Genomic DNA, 22,500 nt, shown 5'->3' with positions numbered 1-22,500 from the left:
CCGAAAAGGAGACCTAGAAGCTCTATTTTCCTGAAGACGATTAATAAATGAACAAGAATAGGTAACAGTAGCCTCCGACTAAGCTCTTATTTTGCCAATAGCGTTGTGTCAGATGCACGCAAGAGCCATCCGCGCCTTAAAGGATGGCCTTGTGGCAAATTGACTGTGTCGACCGAAAGGAGCGCTGGTCCAGGAGCCCATCTGGAGCGTGCAACTTCCATACAGCGTCTGTGAAACGGCGTTTTCACAAGTAGGTTTATTTTTAGACTAGCCCTTCCCGCGAATTAGCTCAAAAAACAAAGGCAGTTCCGGTTCGGTGACCCTATGACGTCAGCTTAATTTCTTGTAATTGGTCATCGGGCTCCTCTGGGAGTCTCATTCGCGGGAAATTCAATCTAAAAATAAATCGGTCTGTTAAAACGCCGTTACAGGAACACAGTAGAGTTGTAGGCTCCGGGTCATGGGTTCCTGGCTTCCTGGCTGGTCTTTATTCTTGCCAGCCGCGCGAAGGATGTTGCAAGAGCCAGTTGGCAGGCAGGCTGCAGTGACAGCTTTTCAAGAAAATGACAAAAATGTCATCGAGAAACAGACCCAGGTTTGATTGAACAAGAAAGTTAATAAAACCGGCCTAATCCGAGTCCAAATTAACGTCCTCGGAGTTAAACTGTAGTTGTTCCTACCTGGTACTTCCATCCTCTCGCCATTAATAAACATCCATTTATTCTCAAAGCTTTGACTGTTTCTTTTCAATCTCTGTGTATCTTTAAACGATGCTCTATTTTCTCTATTTCTCAAGTCCTCTTCGCTCATCCTTCGATAAATCTGTCCGCTTCGTCTCCTCTCCAGCTGCCTTAACTTCCATCTCTCTCTTTCCTCGCGCTTCTGTTGTTCTTCTTCCAAACGCACCCGCTCTTCTTCCTCCATCCGTTTGCGTTCGATGGCATCCAAACGCTTCTTTTCGTCCTCATCGAACTTCTTTCTCTCGATGCTCATACGCTTGTTTCTTTTACTTTCCATCTGCTTTCGTTTCTCTTCCTCGTCTCTTTTCTTTTTTTCTTCCATTTCTTGGCGCCACATGAGTTCCTCCATCTCTCGCCTCTTTCGCTCTTCATCCAATCGTTTTCTTTTCTCTTCAAGAGATGTCTTTCTCCGAATCTCCTCTTGTTCCCGTTTACGCTGTTCTTCTTCTCGTCTCTGCTTCTCTTCCACCTCTCGCTTCAGTCTAAGCTCTTCTCTGCGTCTTTCCCGTTCTGCCCCTTCTTCCTTTTGCTTTCTTTCTTGCTCTTCCTCCACCCTTTGTTCCTCTTCTTTCCTCTTTCGCTCAGACTCTTCCCTTCGTTTCTTCTCTTCTTCCTGTCTGATCTTTCGATCTTGTTCGATTTTCTCCATTCTCCATTCAACCCTTCGTTTTTCCTCTGCTATTGTCACGTCCCTGGCTGGTTCCATCTGAATGGTAGCAACGGATATATGTGTTGGTCTTTCCGGTTCCTCTCCTTGTTTCCTCATTCTCAGTTCCGACTTGAGTTCTTTCTCTGCTTCCGCGTCAGCGAGTTCCTTTTCCTTCCGCTTCTTTCGTTCTTCTTCAAGGCGCTTCCGTTCCTCGTCTCTGAACCTTTTCATGTCCTCCTCAACCATGCGAGGCACTTCCACTGTCTTTTTCCAGTCGTCTTCTTTTCTCTTTTTCTCTTCAAGCCGATTTTTTTTATCTTCTTCTCCTTTCGTTGCTTGGAGAGTAATATCGACCTCGACAGTTCCAGCACTGTTTCTCCTTTTCCATCTTTCTTCTCTCTCCCGCTTCAGCTCCTCTAGCTTCCTCATTTCTTCTTCCATTCGTTTTTTTCTCTCTTCCTCCCTCTTCTTTCGTTCTTCCTCTCGCGTTTTCTTCAGTTCCTCATCTCGTTTCCGCCTCTCCTCTTCCCGTTTTCTCCTGCCTTCTTCTAATACTGCTTGAAGCTCCAAGTCTCGTTTTTTCCTTTCCTCTTCCCACTTTTTATGCTCCTCCTCCCACTTCAGTCTCTCTTCTTCCCGCTTTTTCTTCATCTCTTCGTCGCGTTTCCTCCTCTCTTCTTCTTTCTGTCTTCTAGCATCCTCCTCATCCTTCCTTCTTTCATCTTTCTCTCTCTTCCTTCGTTCTTCATCTTCACCTAGTATCCTTTCAATTTCTTGGATTCGTTGGCGATGTTCCTCTTCAATTCTAGAGTATTCTTTCACCGAAGGGTTGATGTTTTCTTCCACCTCTTTTTCTGTGTGTTTTGTCGGTTCATCCGCTTGCCCATCGGGTTTCTCGCGTCGCAATTCAATACTCGCTAACGCCTTAATTCGCTCGATGTCCATTTCTTGGTCGTCGCCAACTGATTGCTTTCTTCTAATCTCTTGTTTCTCAATAACAAATTCAATTTCGTCGAGTTTGTTTTCTTCTGCTTCTTTTCGCTGTTTTTCCTCTGCGTCTCCTATGGTCCTGTTCTTCTCCTCTTCTTTCAGCGAGCCTTCGCCAAGGTCTGGACCGCCATTGTTGTCCACTTTTTCTGTAAACAAAGATCATGTATTTGCATGAGCTCTCAGTGAAGAGCAAACAAAAGACGGCGAACTTGACACCTGCTGCCACCTAAAAGCGAGAACGAAACTTCGAAAAAAGAGTAAACTATGATTTTTTCCGCCGCAAATATCATTCATGAAAACGGGTAGATCAGATATATTTGAACTGACATGGAATATCGGTAATAATGCATTGTTTTTACATGTAGAATCTCCTTACGTTTCCAAAGATTTTATGCATTTTCGAAACCGTTAGTGAGATTCGAAGGCATCAAAGTGTAAGGCTGATGTTTACGTATGTTGTAAGTGCACTGAACATTAACAGTGAGAAGGTTAAAAGCATTTATTTCTAGCACCAGATCAAGACGGCCCCTAACGAATAGATTGTGTTTCACTACTTTACGTTTTGCGACTATGCACGATCGGGATGAGATCATTTTTGAAAAGTAATAGCGATGGTTGTTAAGCAAAGTTCAATTTAAAAATTGTATGTAGATCAATGCCTGAGTTTTAGTTTGGAACGCATCACTAATTTTAGAGAAACTAACCTTCATCAATTTTGAAATCTTTTCCTGCGAGAAGATCCTTGATTTCTTCGTCAAAACAAAAATTATTTACACATTAAAGAAACCAATGTGTTACAGGAAAGGAATAGTAAATTACTCAAATCCTGAATCCACGTTTTCTCGGGCGAACAGTTTCTTCGCTTGAGCGAATATTTTTAAATAGAACCTGTTATAAAATCACCAGCGGCTGAAGTATTAGAGAGCATCAGGAATATTTATCTACAAGTCTCGACGATGTATGGAATACAAAATTTACTTCAACGTATGCAAATAAACCTCCTGTTTGCCAATGGTAATCACGGACAAAGATAACCTGTCACGTTTAAATGTGCCTGTTGGGCGAATCTAGACAATAACAAAATCAAGTTCCCTTTGAAAAGCTCTTCATGTTAAGCATCAGTGGCAAATCAGCAAACAATGAATTTTAAACAAAAATGTGCTCATGAAAAGCTATTGGGAACTTTTCAAAAAGAGAGAAGGAGCTTTAAACGTCTGTACATTAATTACAATTTTCAACAAAATTTGAAACCATGAACTTAAATAAAAGCTCTTCCGTACGACTCGTGAAACTAAAACGCCGCTTAAGTGAAAATTTTAGTTGCCTTGCTTTTAATTCTGGCAAAGTTTCAAGAAAGAAAGGGTTGCTAACAATGTAATCCCAGGCGAAGTTGAAAGTAAACATCACTGGCTGTTTTCACGAGGTGAAAATATCTATGGACAGGAATATGTGAATAACGTTGTGTGATATCCCATATCGACGCACTTTCTTAGTTAATGCTTATTCGTCAAGTTTTAGTATTTGCCAAATTAAGTGGTTTATACACCTGTGTTGTGGATCACGCAATGTTTCGGTGTATCTTTTAATACTACGGAAATAGCATAAGCTCGGATAACTTAGTCGATATTTGAGTAACAGAAAAATGCCATATATATAGGAACCGTTCCTATAACCACGCTGGAATAGTACAGCTGATTTTATCTCACGCTCTAATCTGCGCGTAGTTGTGTCTGAATTCTATAATGTTTCCACAGAGTTTATGAAAAAAGGATAGTGAGACGAGCCTTCAATATACGGTGCTTACCAAAGAAGACTTAAAGTACATCGTTGGCAGTTGAAATTGAAATTCTCTTCAGTTACTTTCGAGATCTTGAGTGTTGGGCTGGGCGGGTTTCGAACCAGCGACATCTCCCAGGTTTGTTAATTCTGAGCCTTTTTCCTGGCAATTTTTGCGTAGATTATCTTAAACAGTGCTTGGGAATTCAATCCCTGCTGATTAGAGGATCATGCAAGTTCTACCCAAGTGATTTTGAGCTCCTAGAAGTCAACCCTTAAAATTGGTCTTCGTTTAGTGTTCCGGCCTTGTCCTCATTTACGAAAATAAAGGAAATACTCATCTTAGCATCTTATAGAAACTTTCTACATCTGTAATAATGTAGTTTTTTTCTAAACGATTTTTTGCAAACATTTTGGCGCGACTGCTAAACCTTACACGAAAGTCTATTTTTGCCACTACAGCAAACTGCAAACCGCTAACGGCTAGGCTTAGTCTCCAGTCGCGGGTGTCTCGGTGGGGAGGATCGCGGGCGCACCGAGACACCCACGGCTGGAGACTGAGCCTACTAACGGCTAGCCGTGGTTGAAGTTTGCGGTCGACTTTGAAAACGCGTTGTTAAATGTCCCCCGGGTGAAGGAGGGGTACTACCATATATGGACTATATAGGTATGTGCCGCTGTTAAGGGTATGGTTTTCAAGCAGTTTACTCTAGCATAGAGTATATAAATCATAGCCTTTCGGTCTAGATTAGGGTATCATTTTTCACGAAACTGACCAGTCGGTTGAAGATTAAGGAAAGACTAAGGAAACCAGAAAATCCTACTCAAGAATATAAAAAAATCAAATCGGCAAAGTTTAAGTTTACGTAACGCAGCCTCAACAGTGTCAATAATTAGCTATCATGAAACACCTCTGGATATTATTAAATGTCAAGAATCGGAATTCAGACGGAAATCGGTGGGAGTTTACTCTAGTATAGGGTAGCAAAATTCAGCTGAACTAGCTCTGGTATAGGCTAAGGGTTCCAGGGTCCCAAGCGGCACATCCCCACCCAGAAATTCCTAAAGTGTTCCCCCCCCCCCCCTCCCCCCGGGTAAATGCCCCTAATCTCTCTACTCGGTTCCTTGTTTTTAAGATGTGAAATCCCTTTTATCGCCACGGAAGAATCTTAGACGAGTTCCGACTCTGTTCTGCTGCGATTAATGATTGCTATGTTGGGATCTAAGCCATGCTTACATGAATCCAAACGAAAAGATCTTTAGTCAGTTTTCGTGTTAAAGTTCCATAATGGACCGGAATATGTCATTACCTTTGTCATCTCTGGTTATTTCGCGCGTGATTAATCCATCATCTTCACTTGTTGAAAACCATCGCTGACAAGAAAACGTAACTGTTTCTCCAGACCGATCATCTGCGACAGTTACCTGAAGGTTAATTACAAAAAAAGTTAAAATCTAAAAGCTCAAAAGCTACATCCTCTCAAATGTTTAAATTCTTCATCAGTTTAAAATAACAACCACATATCGAATGTCACCATGTTTCATCTGCAACTTTTTGGGCGTATAAAATAAAAGATAATCGTTGCACAATTAGGAAACGGCTTTGAGAGCCACACTAAAGTTAACTTCTCAGCACTTCAAAAGTTGAAAAGTTGTTGTCGATACTCACCTAACCTGAAATTTGGTCATTTTACGTTCTTCAAGTTGCAGCGATTTTTGACAGTCCGATTTTTGCTTATTATTTATGGATGCAACTAGCGGTATGTCGCGACTTTCAACTATTTACTCGTGCACGACTCATGCAAACGTTTATCGTAAGGGTGGCTTAGGTCTTAGTGGCCATTTCCGAGTTCATGTCTGCCTCCTCTTCAAAGCGAGTCTAAGTGCAAGGTTTTTCTTATGAAAATAGCCCAATTTCGCTATATTAAAATTCAGTCCTGAACAAAAGGCATCATCTCGATGCTTTGGGTAATAAACTCAAACAAATCCTTCTTTTTATTCCCCAGAGCCTCGAGATCATGTTCATTTTTAATATATCGGAATCGGTCCTATTACTTTTTATTCATATGTAACTGAAACAGAACTAATCACCATCACAAACTCGAACATGGCCTTTTAACTCGACACGCTTTGTGGCAAAGTCGTTGTTGTAGGGAAGTGAACTAATTCAAATCCGACTTAGTAAGTCCGAAACACAATTTCCTCTTTATGTTAAAACCGAGAACTTTTCAAGTCATCAAACTTTGCTTTTCGCTTTTTGTCTTTAATTAATAGTATTCGTGAATTTAGAAATCCCCGAAACCAAACCGTTAATAACGTTTACCATCTGGTAATTTTCTAAACACTGTTTTTTTTGTTGATTTTTTTGCTTTTCGGACACATACAAGCAGTAAGGTTCAAATATTCAGGGGTATAATTATAGGCTCTTAAAATTTTATCATACGTATCACGAGTCCTTCTTTGCCACTTGTGGCCATCGTCGACTTGTGCTTGATTTTTTTTTTCACTATCCCAATTGGAGATTTTGGATATTGGGTAAAAGTGTTAGAAAACAAGTATCAGCTATTTACCAAAAATGTATACTTCTCAGCCAATTAAATGTCACATAGTCTAGTTTAAAGATTCGTCGAACTCTACTATATCGACTGACTTACTTTGTCGAGGTACCATGCAGCTGCAAAGCCCGTATTATTGTGCCCAATCCTTATTTTGGTCAGTCTACCTAAATACTCGTCACTGGATATCGTGACAGAGTCTTTTCTGAAAATAAACAAAAATGGTAGAAAGAAAATCACTGCGCCAGTGTTGAGTTTTATTCAACAAAGTTATCACAACATATGTTATAGCAGTTTTTAGTTGGGCGTCGAAAGTTTAAGACACGACGGCTGCTACCGCAACGACAACGCTACAAAGCAAGAATATTATTGGTTAAAAAAGAAATAATAATCGTGTGACACTTATTCCTTTGGCGTATTCCATGAAAGAACAACGTGAAATCACGTAATTTTAGGTTTTGACAGCAACATGAGCGTAAAACAGAGAACAATTCATTTTTTAATGTTAGGTTTACAACCGTTCGTACCGATCCGGTTACAGGATACGGTTCGCCCGTGTTGTACAAGGTGAACAAGATGGAATGAGCGCTTACGATAGCGCGAAATTATATTTTTGGAGTGACGTATTCGTTGACGTTACCGCTGACCTTGCTTAACCTCCCTAATTTCGCGGTTGCTCTGTATTGGATCGTTACACTCAGTGATTGTCACGTGCCACGTCCTCAGCCAGTCAAAGGCGAATATGAAACCAAATGCTGTAACTTGCACGCACGCACGCGATTTCCCGCGCTTAGCACATATTTTCAGCATCAGCCGTGATTGGTCAAAATAATTTCTTTGGTTTTCATTTTACAGTAATCGATTCCGGATAACCGCTCTATCAAACAGACGTTTTGCCAAAAAAAAATTCAAACAAACATGATTGACTTACTGTCCTCGTTCGAAGTTGTTTCTGCTGTTGTCAAGCTTCTTTTCTCCTGAATCACCGTTTTCTCCAAATATAGTAATAAGTATATTTGCATCGGTCCCAGCTCCCCATTTGTCACCAGTGTAAATGTCAACTGAGTACTTGTATTCTGAAAAGGAAAATAAAATATTATCATCAGTTTCGAATGCTAGCCTGTATCGCCTGTATGAAGAAAAGAACGCGCATGTGTTTCAGGAACATGCAATTTTATAATGGCTATCTTCGGCCTCTGCGGAAGCCATTCTTTCTGTCAGCATCGAAACAGAAACCTGAAGACAAATATTTCAGTTGGCTACGACTATTTTACTGAGATGTACATACCCTCGATGGCTCGCACCTCGTCTACAGATTGAAGATCAGCAACTTTCTCTACAATGAAAGGACAAATAAGGAAAAAATGGTGTTGTCACCCTATCAGTTGCATTGCTAATATTACTGATTTCTAACCGTCACATGGTATTTCGTCAAACAATACGAAACGTACCGGTAGTTTAATTTTGTCATGGAAACTGATGCAAAAAAATTGTTTTTCTAGTAAAGAAAGCCAACAACACCCGAGGAGCGTTGGAAGGTCCATTTCAAAGGCAGGCAAAGCCAAAGAGTACAATTTGGGATAAAATTGTACTCCTCTCTTCTAATCAGAATTGCCGGAGAAATTTACTTTCAAGTGTAGACTGGGAAATATGCTGGTGGAGTGAATCTTGAAAATCGTTGCAGAAAAAGTACAAGTTATATTTACCGCTTTCATTAACTTCAGAGACAATAGTTTCCTCATCTTTGTCATCTCTGACCAACTCGCGTAAAATTTGTCCATCGCCGTCACTTGAGGAAAACCAGCGTTGGCAGGAAAAAATCACTTCTTCCCTTGTGTTAGGATCCTCGACTGTTACCTGCAAAATGTTGTGTCGCGAAGTTGCAATAATTTCGACGTTACCGAATGGTTTTTAATTTTCGCGCGGAAAAAAACTTTCACCGTCGCTGTAGTATTAAACTGCTACTATTGGTGATTGGGTTAAGAAATGTCGTGCAACATACTTAGCCCATCAGAGATAAAGGTAAAACAAATTACTATTAGCTAATGTTTTTTTCGCGCGCTTAGCGCCGGCTGCACGTTCCCTTTACTTTCACGAAATATTTGAATAATGCGGACCTACGAGGAAACAGCCAGAGATAATATTTCACAAAAACCACACTCTAGAAGATGAACATGAGGTCAATGGAGAGATATGATACAAAACACTAACCAAATAAAGATGACACGTGCTTGAAACTTCGTTGCTATGCTCGAGAAAGTTTTTTTTTTTCGATTAAAACCCTTTCATCCATCGATCCTGGCTTGGGTTCTAGTCCTTCCTCGACAGGTCACGCAAAACGTGACAAACGAAATTTTCCAAGAGCTTCGCTTCGAGCTACTCGTTTAGATCACCAGTGACCCCTATATTTTAAAACACGAATCACTTACTCTTCTTACAATCTACAAAATATGATGAAATGAGAAAAATCGAAATGTAAGAAGTTATCTTTTTTCATATTTTTCTTTCCTTGTGTCGTAAATTCCGGAAGTGGTTACAAAGGGCAGCCATTGCGAAAACGCTCGTTGAACAATAACTCTACTGTTTACGACATCCCTAGCGGCATTCATTGTCTAAAAAACCCGTTCCTATATTTCTGTTCACAGAAACCTTCGCTCTAACATGTTATTGTTCATCTCGTTATGATGACCCATCTAGCGAAATTAAAGCATTTTCCCCTTTCCTTTTTCTCCGAAACAAAGTCGGTGACCCCACTTTTCTTTTTTTTCCTTTTTGGAAAAAGCAATCTATGATCTAAAGTCAGGCGAGAAATGAACAAATTTCAATGTGGGAAGATTTTCGCGCGCACTACCTTAAGCCTGGTTCTTACTTGTACGATAAGCACAAGGATGAGTGGTATACGCATGCGCAGTAGCGTCGGAGAAAGATCCAGTAAGATTCAAGATGGCGTGCTAATTGTCGTGCTTGTGCTCGTGCTTTACTCACGCCGGTTCCTTCTTGTGAAATAAGCACAAGCGTGAGAGATAAGCACGAGTATATTTCCTTTTCTTGTCCTTGTGCTTATGCTCGTGTTTTTGCTTATTTTACGCCCGTTTACACACGATTTTTCTTATGCTGGTGCTTGTGCTTATCACACAACTGGGAACCAGGCTTTAGAATCATTGAGATGTTAGACCAACCGAACTAGTACGATAAGTTTGAACATCTTTAAAAACACTCGGACGTTTTCAAATATCCCTTAGCCATTATAACTCTTCGTTGCTAGAGACATTGTTCCGAGCTTCCCCGATTCCCACTGACCAACATTAAAAAAGACTAAACAACAACATACCTTGTCTAAAAACCAGGCAGCGCCAAAACCACTGTTATCGTGTCCGATCCTTATCTTTGTCAATTGTCCAAGGTACGTTTCACTTGAAATACTGAACGAATCTTTCCTGTAATTAAGGAATAACTTGAAACGCTCAAATTCAGGTAGAAAACAATGGAAAGAGGAGATTCGGTGAATGAAAGAGGAACAAGAAATAGTTGCTTCCCTTTTTGAAATGCACGTGTAGAAGGTGCAAAGAAATTCGCAACACAAAAACAGAGCACAAAATATCTGGGTCAACAGACACCTGAACTCTGTCTTTTAATACAAAGAGCAACTTTTCTGTAAATAAAGCTATGGCTGAGGTACGACATCAAAAGAAAACTTGTAAACCAAAATCTAAATGAAACTTTTGTTTTGATCTACCGAGCTAATATTTTCAACTGCTTTATATTTGATTCACTTAAAGTTACTTACTGCCCGCGTTCGAATTTGTTCTTGTTGCCGTCCAACTTCTTTTCTCCTGAATCACCTTCTTCGCCAAAAATGGTGATAAGGACATTTGCATCGGTCCCAGCTCCCCACTTATCCCCAGTGTATATGTGAACTGGATACTGGCAACCTGTGATAAAAGTCAGTTTAACCCGAGAAAAGAGAGAGCTAAAGAGAGAGATACGCCCTTAGGATATAATATGAATTTCCGTGAAGTGAAATTTTGGTTAAAAATATCTGAAATGCGTTTAAAGGGACCTCGACGTAGGAAGCACACGCCCGTGACAACAAGAAAATAAAAATAGCGTTTCGCCTGAGGTAGAACTGCAAACACCATTTTTAGTCATTCCGAAGAGTTCATATCACGTCCAACCTCGCACCTTCGCGCTAAGAAGTAGTACATGCACGGGAATGAGGTCTTATGACGTCATATAAATGCAGAAGTTTTACGGAAACCGGCTTCCCTTTCTTGAAATACAATACAATACAATACAATACATACTTGCTTGAGCACTTCCCATAGAGGCTTTTCAGGGCCAACGAAACACAATCAACGAAACGGCATAACAGAACAATAACAACGACGACAACAAGTGTTTCAAAATCCCAACTCGGCCGGAGGCAACCAGATGGCTACTTACAAGAGCAGCTGAAAAGTTGAACCAGGAACCACCAGGATCAAATTCAACGAGTGGTCAGAAAAGGTCGTGAACCTGGGATCCCAGGATATCAAGGTAAGTGCCCTAACCACTGGGCCGCACTGTCTCTTCAGGCTTTGTGAAATTCACAAATCGCCAGGCAGTATGTATCCTCTACTCTCACTCTTTGACGTCTTATTTTTCTTAGATTTAAGCAACATTTTACCATTCAAACAGTTTCAAAAGCAAAGAAACTGAGTTAGTCGGACAACCAAATCTAAAAATTTTCACCTTGCATCTATTATCTGCTGTCGCCGAGAATATCAAAAGAATTTGGTTTTGAGAGGTTTGCAAGCGAATGTCGAACGTAAGCTTGCGACTGCCTTAGTTTCAAACTCTGCTTAGCAATTGGTTTAATTAATAGCATCGCGCCACACACTCAGCCAATAAGAGACAAAAACAAAGTCTATTGTGAATTCCTGCTCGTACGCGATTTCCCGCACTTTTCAACGCCTGCATACGCCTGCATGGATAAACTTCGCGCCACACCATCAACCAATCAGAGGCAAAAAAAAAACTTAATGTGACCTCTTGCTTGTGCGCTATGTGACCTCTTGCTTGTGTGCTTTTCACCGCCTCCATTGATAAACTTTGCGTTTAAACGACTCCATGGTGTTCACAATCAGCGCGCTCCACCCAATATCTCCACCCAATTACTCGCTCTGAGCAATTTCATTCCTATTCCACACGGTCTGAAATAGCAGGAAACCTTCACGTAAAAATGTCCAGAAGCCAACAGTTATTTTCATTGCCTAGAATTGGTTCGAAAATATGGAATGGTATCCCCTCTGAACTTCGCCAGCTGAGGAAAGCATCTTTAAACGTAAATTGAACGATCTGCTTCTAAAGTTGAGGAGATGAATGTTGATGTGCGCTACCGCCATTGATCTTTCAAAGCACATGGCTTTTCTTTAACAATTCACCTACAACATCTCAAATCATTCTTTTTTCTCGTATGTACGAGGTGTTTTCTTGTCAACTGCCACGTGTCTTTCTGTTTATTTTGTTGTGAGAACCGGTAATATTGTCAGTGTAGCATAAGTGGCCGGCCTAGAATAGCCATGCTAACTGTAGGCTACCGCGGTCTTGTTTAAACATTATTTGCTTGCAAATAATGTGAAGTGAAAAGTGAACCAAAATGATCTCTTCAACTTTAATTAAACGCCACTTAACCCAGAATCCCTGTATACAATTTAATCCCAAACCTGATTCCCTTTTGACATCTTCTATGACCAGTTCACTTGTCACAGTTTTCTTTTCCTCTAGCGACTCCTCGTTTTGACCTGAGTCGCCAATTTCATGTTCAGGTGTTTCGTAAGGTGCCACCATAACTTTCTCTGTGAAAATTAAAACAGTTGAAAGCAATTTGTTTCCCTGTTATTTATCCTCTATCCTTCAATTTTATCGCTTCCGTCTCAATTTTCAAGTTAGCACTTGTCTGCTTACAGGCGAATTGCGTGTGGAAACCTAGTCTGGGAATGCGTTTTTCTGTGATGAGCAAACAAGCCATTATTAGAGGGGCAGGGAATGCTGTATCCATACATAACCAGTTACTCCAGACCTAGGACTAAGTGCCTTATGGGGACATAGGGAAAATGAAGAATCGAATCGGCGACACAGGAAAAGACGAATTGTTACTGAATTGTGAACATACCCTGACGGCTATTTATGTCGAAATTTTCCTCCTTCATAGCAGCTTAAATAGTAATCCACAGAGAACAATTTGGAATAAAATTTTTCCGCTTTCATTACCTTCAGAAACAACTGTTTCTTCATCTTTGTCATCTCTGACCAACTCGCGTGAAATCCGTCCATCGCCGTCACTTGAGGAAAACCAGCGTTGGCAGGAAAAAATCACTTCTTCCCTTGTGTTAGGATCCTCGACTGTTACCTAGTACAAAATGTTGTGTCAGGAAAGAGCAATAATTTCGTCGGTAAATTATGGTGCTTTGTTTTAAGCGCCAAAAACGTTCACGGTTGCTGTGGTATTACAGAGTTCAAGCAAGGAGAGGGACAATAGGGTCGTTTATACGAGAGAAAATAAGCCGCGGCTTACATAAGACGCGAACATCCCGTATAAATGGTACAAAATCTACGTTCACGCCTTTCTCAAGCCGCGGCTTATCCTGGCCTGGAAGTTTATTCTCGTATAAATAGTTTCATTAGCGTATTATGTACGCCGCAGCCAGAGTAAGCCGCGGCTTATTTTCTCTCGTATAAACGACCCCAACGTCATCTAAAACGTCACTCCAAAGTATAACGTAGCGCTATCGCCAGTATTTCGCTATTTTCCCGTCTTGTTCGCGTTGTACAAGAAGGGCGAACTTTCCTGCAAATGAGTGGATGGGTACGAACGGTTTTAGAGTAAAAATAGAAAATTAATGGTTCATTATTACATACTCACGTTCACTTGCCCTCAAAACTAACCTAAACTTTGGTGATTTCACGTGGTTGTTTTGTTGAGTACGGCAAAAAAATGCACGGAAATTCGTGCTGCACGTGCAGTACGAGTATTTTCTTTTTTAACCAATCATAGTCTTGGTTTGTGACGTTGTCGTTGCCGTTGCCGTGGTCTTTGCTAAATGCTACTCTTGGTGATTGGTTTACGAAATCTCGAGTCACATTCGCAGCCAGTCAGAGATAACGGTGAAACGAATTGCTATTGGCTCAGCAATGTTTTTTTCCTGCCGGCTGCACGTATTTGCTTTGTTGGAGATATGATTCAGGACTGTTTGACTCTACGTGTCTTTAGTGGTTAGCCAAAGCAATGCCTTTTGTTTCGTCGCCACTTAATTGAAAATCGCTCTGCGGATAAAGAGCGGGGGAGAAAAACAAAGAATCTTTGGCTTCTACCTTTGAAATTATTTCCTACCTTCATCTGGATCAGAAGCTTTTCTTACAAAACAGTCTAGCCTCAGAACCGGTTTTATAAATTCGGTACTGTACCCATTTACCATTTTCCTCGGTTCTTAAGTTCGCGTCATTTTTCTGAGTATGCTCAGGTTACCATCCAAGTAAAGATCATCTTTTTTATTCAATATAGCCTGGTAAACATGTATCATCTCAGTTTATTACAATTGCGAGAGTGGATTTTACCATATCGGCAATTTTATTCTCCTAGCAGAAAAGCAAGGCAGCTTTCACATGAGTCTAGTTTCATGGTCTAGCGTAACTTAGGACGCTTTCACTTGACAGAACTGACCGGCCAGACCGGGAATTTGGAAGGACTACCTCAACAATGCATTCAAATTAACACAGTTTGAGGAAGACATATATTCCTCCAGAAGAATGCGAGGGATTATCATGTAAGTCTTCCTTCAAATTGTTGTATTTTCTTTGCGAACTGACAGGTCTGGCCGGCCAGTTCTGACAAAACGAAAGCGCCGTTAGAGATGGTGGCAATCGGACTCTTACAATAGGTTTGAAGATGTTTAAGAGACCTCGCACTTTTCGAGTATCCCATAATTATCATTAGAATAGACCCTTTGCGTATATGGCGCCTAAATTTGAATAACAATACTTTGTACATCCTTAGTCTCGTACTTACGTTTCTAGACAGAGGATTTTTCACATGAATGTGACGCTTGTGATGTACATTGCCATTTATGCAAAGGGTCTATAAGGTTCAATTTTTCGTTGTTAGCAACATTGTTCCGAACTTCCCATCCTCTGACGAATATTAAAAAGAATAAGCAGCAACAAGAGAAAATGAGGGACATTTTCTCTTAGCAGCAACTTACCTTGTCTAAAAACCAGGCAGCGCCAAAACCACTGTTATCGTGTCCAATCCTAATCTTGGTCAATCGCCCAAGGTACGTTTCACATGAAATACTAAACGAATCTTTCCTGTAAAGAATAAAACGCTCAACTTTAGGGGGTTGGTTGAATGAAAGAAAAAAAAAATGTTGTTTCCCTTTTTGCAATGGAGGTGTAGAAGGTGCAAACACCTTTGCACTACAAAAACGGAGCACAAAATAGTCTAAGTCATACAGACTGCTCAACTCTGTCATTTAATCATACAAAGAGAAACATCTCAAAAAATAAAGCTAGGGCTGGAGTACGAGATCTCCAAAGGTTTCATAAATATATATTCCGAATTTAACTTTTTGGCCTACCAAGATAATATTGTTGGCTGCTTTTCACTTGATTCGATTAATTTAAGTTACTTACTGTCCGCTTTCGAAATTGTTCTTGTTGTTGTCCAACTTCTTTTCTCCTGAATCACCTTCTTCGCCAAAAATGGTGATAAGGACATTTGCATCGGTCCCAGCTCCCCACTTATCCCCAGTGTATATGTGAACTGGATACTGGTAATCTGTGATAAACGTTTTAACCGGAGAAAAGAACGTTAAAGAGAGAGAAACACCATGGGATATGTGGATTTTCGTGGAGTTAAGTTTCGGTTAAAAATACCGGAAATGTGTTTCTAGGACGTCCGAGTAGGAAGCTGGGGTGCTCTACAACAAGAAAAGGAGGTAGAATTGCAAACGCCATTTTGAGTCGCTTCAAAGGGTTCATATGACGTGCAACTCGTACCTTCATGCTAAAGAAAAGCAAATGGAAATGAAGCTGTATGAAGTCATATTAATGCAGAGGTTTTGTGGAAACAGGCTTTACTTTCTTGAAATAGCTATGAAGGCACTATATATCCCCTGCTCTCACTCTTTGACCTCTCATCTTAATTTTCTAGAATAAAGACCATTTTACCGCTAAAACAGAAACTGAGACAACCAAGTCTTAAAACTTCATCTTGCACTACCATTTATCTGCTATCGCCGAGAAGATCAAATGGATTGGTTTTGAGGGGTTTGCAAGTGAATCTCGAAAGTAATCTCGCGACTGCCTTAGTGCCATTACTCTGCTTAGTCAAGGGTTTTTTTAAGAGCCCCGCGCCACAAACTCAGCCAAGAAGAGACAAAAACAAAATCCATCGTGAAACTCTTGCTCGTAAGCCATTTCCTGCGCTTTTCAACGCCTGCATGGATAGACTTTGCGCTGAGACCACTCCATGGTGTTGAAAATCAGCGCGCTCCACCCAATATCTCAAATCTATTTACTCCCTCTGATCACTTCAATTTTGATTAGACGCCACTTAACCCAGAATCGCTGTATACAATTTAATCCCAAACCTGATTCCCTTTTGACATTTTCTATGACCAGTTCACTTGTCACAGTTTCCCTTTCCTCTAGCGACTCCTCGTTTTGACCTGAATCGCCAACTTCATGTTCAGTTGTTTCGTAAGTTGTCACCATAACTTTCTCTGTAAAAATTAAAACAGTTGAAAGAAATTTGGTTCCCTGTTATTTATCCTCTCTTCTTCAATTTTATCGCTCTCGCCTCAATTTTCAAGCTAGCATTTGTTTGCTTGCCGGTGAATTACGTGTGGCAACCTAGTCTGGGAATGCGTTTTTCTGTGGTGAGCAAACAAGCCGTTATTAGAGAGGTAGGGAATAATATCCATAACTAGTTACTCCAGAACTACAATCATGGACAAAAGTGTTGGGAAGGTAACTTCATTTTACAGACACCCCCCTCCCTCTTTTCAATGTTGGACTGATTTTCCAGGGGAAAAAATGATGACTTTTCTTACCTGAAGAACTCCAACAATGAATATGGGGGAGTGGAGCCACAAGAGCATAGTATTTCCCAAATATTTCAGCCAAGAGTTAGAAAAATCGAATTAGGTGTGAAGTGAACTGATGTCCGCAACCTTCCCAACAACTTTTGACCACGATTGTAGGCCTAAGTTCCTTATGGGGACATAGGGAGAATGGAGAATCGAATCGGCGACACAGGAAAAGATGAATTGTTACTGAATTGTGAACATACCCTCGATGGTTCGCACATCTTCCACAGAATGAAGATCGGCACTTTTCGCTACAATGAAAGGATATTTGTTAACAATACTAACTTCTAAACGTCACATGATTTTGTGAAAGAAACAGAACGAAATACACCAGTAGTTTAAGTTTCTCAAGGAAACTGATGTCAAAAATGTGTTTTTCTAACAAAACAAGCCAATGCTGGACAAGCCCGGAAGGTCGATTCGAAAGGAAGGCGAATTCAATCTCAGAACTTTCAAACGTCACGAGTATGTTATAAACCTTATTCCACATTTTATGAAAGAAACCCGAATCCTTGACCGTCCTACAATTACATGTAGGCCTAGGGTCTTCAATTAAGCAAGAAAAATTGCTTCCTTTTCAATTTTATCGGCAAAAGGAAAAAGCGTTTCCTTTACTACAGTGACTTTCATTTGCAAATGCTTAACTGTTATGTGGTTTAGGCTCCGTCCGTCATATAACTCTGTATTGAAGACTTTATTCAGCAAGAGAGGTCGACATAGAAGTATCTTTGTATGGACCATATTGATCGATGAGACTGCGTGAATAACTACCGACGGTAGCCAAAACGAAGAAATTCAAGTGCTAAAACTAGTAAGAAAATTTTGTGTACAAACTGCGTTCGGTTATGAAAACGTTGATCCATGCTTCACCAGCCTTGTACGGCTGCGCCATTTGTTGCGTTTTGCACGTCTTTTTCATTCCAAATAACAAAATACTAATTTTCCTCCTTCATAGCAGTTTAATTGGGAATCCAGAGAGTACAATTTAGGATAAAATTGTACCCTATCATTCAATCAGAATTGTGCAATTTTGTCAAATTGTATAACTGCCAAAAATAACTATATTACGATGGCCCAAGAGGGTCACAGTCCAATTTTAATTTTCACAGTCCAGTTTTAATTTTACACAGTCCAGTTTTCATTTTATTCACAGCTCCGTTTTAATTTTGTGACTCGTCGCCAGTTCTCTCACAGGTCACAGGTCACAGGTCATTGTTTTACCAAGACAGAAAGTATCCTAAACATTCATAAAAGCTAACCTTAGGCCTACTTAGGCCTAAACAAAAGTTTTTAGGCCTAAGTTTAGCTTTTATGAATATTTAGGATTCTTTCTAAAACAATGACCTGTGACCTGTGAGAGAACTGGTGACGACTCCCAAAAAAAAACACTGGACTGTGCAAAATTAAAACTGGACTGTGAAATTTAAAACTGGACTGTGACCCTCCTGGGCCATCGTACTATATTCGGGAATTCAAAACTGACTGAATTTTTGATACCAGCATTGGGAAATGTTCTAGTAGAGTGAATCCTGCCAACTATTGCGGAAAACGTAAGAGTTATCTTTCAGCTATCATTACCTTCAAAGACAATAGTTTCCTCATCTTTGTCATCTCTGACCAACTCGCGTGAAATTCGTCCATCGTCGTCACTTGAAGAAAACCAGCGTTGGCAGGAAAAAATCACTTCTTTCCCTGTGCTAGGATCCTCGACTGTTATCTGCAAAATGTTGTGTCACGCTAAAGCAATAATTTCGTCTGTAAATTATGGTGCTTTTTTAAGCGCCAAGAAAAGTTTTCTGTTGCTGTGGTATAGAGTTTTTGCACGGCCATATTGCATGGCAGGAACAATAGATTATTTTTCCTATCGGAGCAAATGTTCTTTCTAATGCCATGCAACATAGCTGCCGTTCAAAACCTCTGTTACGGAAATTAAGCAAGGAAAAGGGCACCCTGTGAGCAGAGCCTCCTTTTGTCTTTTTCTTTACTGAGGAGGAGAAGAGGAGGCTCTGCCCGAATCGCGTCAACTCTTTGAAGCCGCCGCAACCCGAACTTCTGGAGTAGTCAATCTTGTTTTCTCTCGTCAAACCAGTTTTTCCAGTGCGAGCGTCCGTTTAGTGACAAAACCGATGGTTATAATTGAGCCCGCTGTACCATGAAAAACCAAGATGGCGGCGAGATCTGGCATATTAGGCTTGGGTTCGAGACTGTATCCTGGCAACATTCAGCGCATATTCAATAAAGATCTTACTCGATTCATGCAGAGCCTTTCTCGAGAACGCCAAAATCGAGCAAGCAAAAGAAAGGCTCTGCTAGCAGGGTGGAAAAAGGGCAACGTGAAGTAAAACGTCACTCCAAAGTATAACTTGGTGCTATCATAGTTAACCGCGGGACTGGTTATGAAACCTTAGAACCTTCAAAAGCGAGAACAATGTTGTCGCAATCGATGTTGAATTGACCGTGACCAGAAACCCATAAGGGTTGAAACGTGTAACGGCCCTTTGTGTGCTGGGAAACAAGCTTCTGAATATTCAATTTGCTAAGTACCATATTTGGAACAACAAGAGCGAGGGGTTTCCAAATACGGTACTTAGCACTGAAACATTCAACCAATCAGTTCGCACTGAATATTCAGAAGCTGTGAACGCGCGTTACACGTTTCAGCCCTTATGGGTTTCTGCCGTGGCCCTGCACCATCTTTTGTTTTCGCTTCGCACGGGTTTGTAAATTAGTTGCGCATAATTTAATCGAAGGATTTGATTGGTTATCTTCTCGAAAAAAGGTGTGTTTTGTGCAGGGTCAAGGCCAAAAATGCGGACAAAAACATGAAACAAAGGAACTTGTTGAGTTTCATAACCATCTCCATGAATTAACTATGGTGCTATTGCAAGTATTTCGCGACTTTTTTGTCTTATTCACGTTGTACAATACGGGCGAACTATCCCGACAATGGATGGGTACGAACGCTTTTAAAGTAAAAATAGAAAATGAATGGTTCATCGTTATATGATAACGTTGGCGTCAAAACCTAAAATTTGGTGATTTCACGTTGTTGTTTTGTTGAGTAGGGCAAAGAAAGGCACGGAAATTCGTGCTGCACGTGCAGCACGAGTATTTTTCCTTTTTAACCAATCATATCCGTGCTTCTTGGCGTTGTCATTGCCGTAGCAGTGGTCTTTGCTTAAACTCCCAATTGGTTTTCGAAATTTCTTGCCACATTCGCAGCCAATCGGAAATGTCGGTGAACGAATTGCTATTGGTTAACGTTTTTTTGCCGCTATGATTGGTTCGTTGGGTCTCGGTTTCTTTTGTGATTGGCCAAAGCAATGGTGTTTGTTTTACCGCCACTTAAGGACGTTCGCGCTAATTGTTTGTACGCAACGTTACTGCGCAGGTAACGCGACTGTAATATGTCACGCATTACTTCGAGCATTAGTGAAGTTGAGGTTTTAAAACCTTTGCAAAAACCGTGGACGATAAGTCTTGCACAGCGTTGGATCAGAGAAGATCGTGATCAGTCAAAATTGATTTAAAATATTTATGAAAGTCAAGTAGACTACTGCACGACTGATATTCGCGAGGTTTTATCAGTCGTGCACTAATCTACTTGACTTTCATACAAATTTTTCAAGCATCAGTTAAAATAACATGGCGACAAAAACGCCGAGGAAAAAATTCCAGGCCGGCAAAAGAATGGCACATTTATTTCCGAATCATCATGAAACTTCAAAGAGAAGTGAGCGGGAGGATGGAAAAGCTCTGGAAAAGGTAGCTGATCGAGTAGACTAGCGGCTGAAAGTTTGCAAAACTCGAGGACGAACCGTTGCGTAAATTTAATGGGGCTGTTTCTTTTTAATGTTTTTATTACACTACAAACTTAAGTTCAAAGTAAATGCATGTTTTTAAAGTTCTTTTCCTTTACTTTCGTGAAAATTGAGCAGTATTTTCGTCCTCGTCCGCTTGAATAGTGCGGACCTGCGTGCAAACTGTCAGCGATTGAATTTCACAAAAAAACACACTCTAGAGGATGAGCATGACGGCAATGGAGAGATATTATACGAAACACCAACCAAATGTAGATGACCCCTGCTTAAAACTTCGTTGCTATGCTCGAGAAAGGCTATCTTTAAAAGCGGGAATGGGGAATGCGGGAATGGGAATGGGGAATGGGGAACGGGGAACGGGGAATCTTTAAAACGGGGAATCTTTAAAACCGGGAATCTTTAAAAGCCGGAATCTTTAAAATGGGGAATCTTTAAAACCGGGAATCTTTAAAACGAGGAATCTTTAAAAGCGGGAATCTTTAAATGTCCAGAAATACAGTGGACTTGACTTTCCTTAAACTTGATTATTGAGTGAATATTGGTTCCCATTTTTTATTTACCTTGATGCCCCAGACCCAAGGCCCATGGTCAAGGCCAGCCATCGTCTTTCATCTAAACTTAAAGCTTTTAAATTGCATATTGATTCGTTTATGTACCTGCCACCGAGCACGAAAAATCAGCGTGAGCTACACGCTAGCGAATCGAAAAAGCATGACCCATAATTTCAAAAACATTTTGCTGTTACATTTTACACCACGTCCGGACATCAGAGTGATGGCTTCTCTTTAGCAATGTTGTCAATAAACTTTTAGAATACGAAAATATCACGCATTTAAAACTTTGGAAAGGTTGGCAGCTTAAGTGTGTCGCCAGCAGTACATGAACAATTCACTATCTCCCGCAATTTTTAATAAATGTTCCGCCTAGTTGGAGTGAGTGGAATTTCCCTATAAAGACAGCGCGTCTGAGATAAGTTATCTCGTTTGTCGGTCGGTAAACACCTCAAAAAATATTTTAGTTTTTCCTGACAGTTACTCCCCTCCAAAGTGACAGATGGGAAATTCAGATGCATCTGAGTAACAATTCGTCGGCGAAAATGTTGTTGAAAGAACCGGAAATGGATCACTTCACGAGATTTTGTGAAGACTAACAAACCTAACAATTTGGGATCTATGAAAAATTTACAGGTGCTTATTTATTCCAAATTGTTTGAGAAAAAATAAATATATATAAGGTAAAATCAGACAAACGGCAGACAGTTTGTTTCTATTTTGCCTTGCGGAGTTAACACGCTCCACCTACAAGAACGCGAGTGGTCCAAAAAATGACAACGCGGGCTTGTTGACATGTTTGCGGAATACAGATCAAAATATCATCTGGGGAAAAATGCTAGAATTAGTAATTGGATAAACAGTGAAAACCCCAGACTTGCTTGTTTCAAGAGCTCAACTTTTTTGCACTGTAATTCGATTCGAAAGAAGAATCAACTTTCCGCTTAAACATCTTTTTCGATGTACATGTCAAGCATTTTTAATTTCAACATTTTGCACTAACTTCGTCTTTCTGTATTCACAAAATTTCAATTTGTTGCACATGTACACATTTTTGTTTGTATATTGTTAAGAGAAAAACAAATCCCACTTTTCCCCTTTTCTAGTCGAAATAGAGTTGGTTTACTGTGCCATTTTCTTTTTGCTCCGTTTGAGAAATGGTGGGTTAATTTGGCTGTCATTTACTTTGTCAAACTTTGAGACAAACAGACCCCCGGTTGTCTGATTTTACCTTATATATATATATATATATATATATATTTTATATTTTTTCTCAAACAATTCGGAATAA

General features: G+C 40.3%; 1 protein-coding gene across 2 annotated transcripts in view; it reads right to left on the bottom strand.

The window, feature by feature from the left end:
* The window catches only part of LOC138019099 (uncharacterized), a 48,694-nt gene that overhangs the window by 10,606 nt on the left and 15,588 nt on the right, over positions 1–22,500 (bottom strand). The window contains exons 10-24 of one of the 2 annotated variants that reach the window (XM_068865771.1): positions 18,416–18,554; positions 17,041–17,088; positions 16,340–16,471; positions 15,381–15,525; positions 14,951–15,056; positions 12,963–13,101; positions 12,416–12,547; positions 10,498–10,642; positions 10,042–10,147; positions 8,417–8,567; positions 7,999–8,046; positions 7,642–7,786; positions 6,810–6,915; positions 5,466–5,580; positions 681–2,525 (exon numbers count right to left, since the gene is read on the bottom strand). In XM_068865771.1, the coding sequence (XP_068721872.1) occupies positions 681–2,525; positions 5,466–5,580; positions 6,810–6,915; positions 7,642–7,786; positions 7,999–8,046; positions 8,417–8,567; positions 10,042–10,147; positions 10,498–10,642; positions 12,416–12,547; positions 12,963–13,101; positions 14,951–15,056; positions 15,381–15,525; positions 16,340–16,471; positions 17,041–17,088; positions 18,416–18,554 (3,502 nt within the window). The remainder of the gene's footprint in view (positions 1–680; positions 2,526–5,465; positions 5,581–6,809; positions 6,916–7,641; positions 7,787–7,998; positions 8,047–8,416; positions 8,568–10,041; positions 10,148–10,497; positions 10,643–12,415; positions 12,548–12,962; positions 13,102–14,950; positions 15,057–15,380; positions 15,526–16,339; positions 16,472–17,040; positions 17,089–18,415; positions 18,555–22,500) is intronic. The other variant, XM_068865772.1, reaches the window with a different exon arrangement.

Source organism: Montipora capricornis, chromosome 10, assembly GCF_036669925.1.
Source record: "Montipora capricornis isolate CH-2021 chromosome 10, ASM3666992v2, whole genome shotgun sequence".
In the NCBI taxonomy this organism is placed as follows: domain Eukaryota; kingdom Metazoa; phylum Cnidaria; class Anthozoa; order Scleractinia; family Acroporidae; genus Montipora; species Montipora capricornis.
The sequence above is the reverse complement of the archived record's forward strand: the minus strand, read 5'-3'. Positions and strand labels throughout refer to the sequence as shown.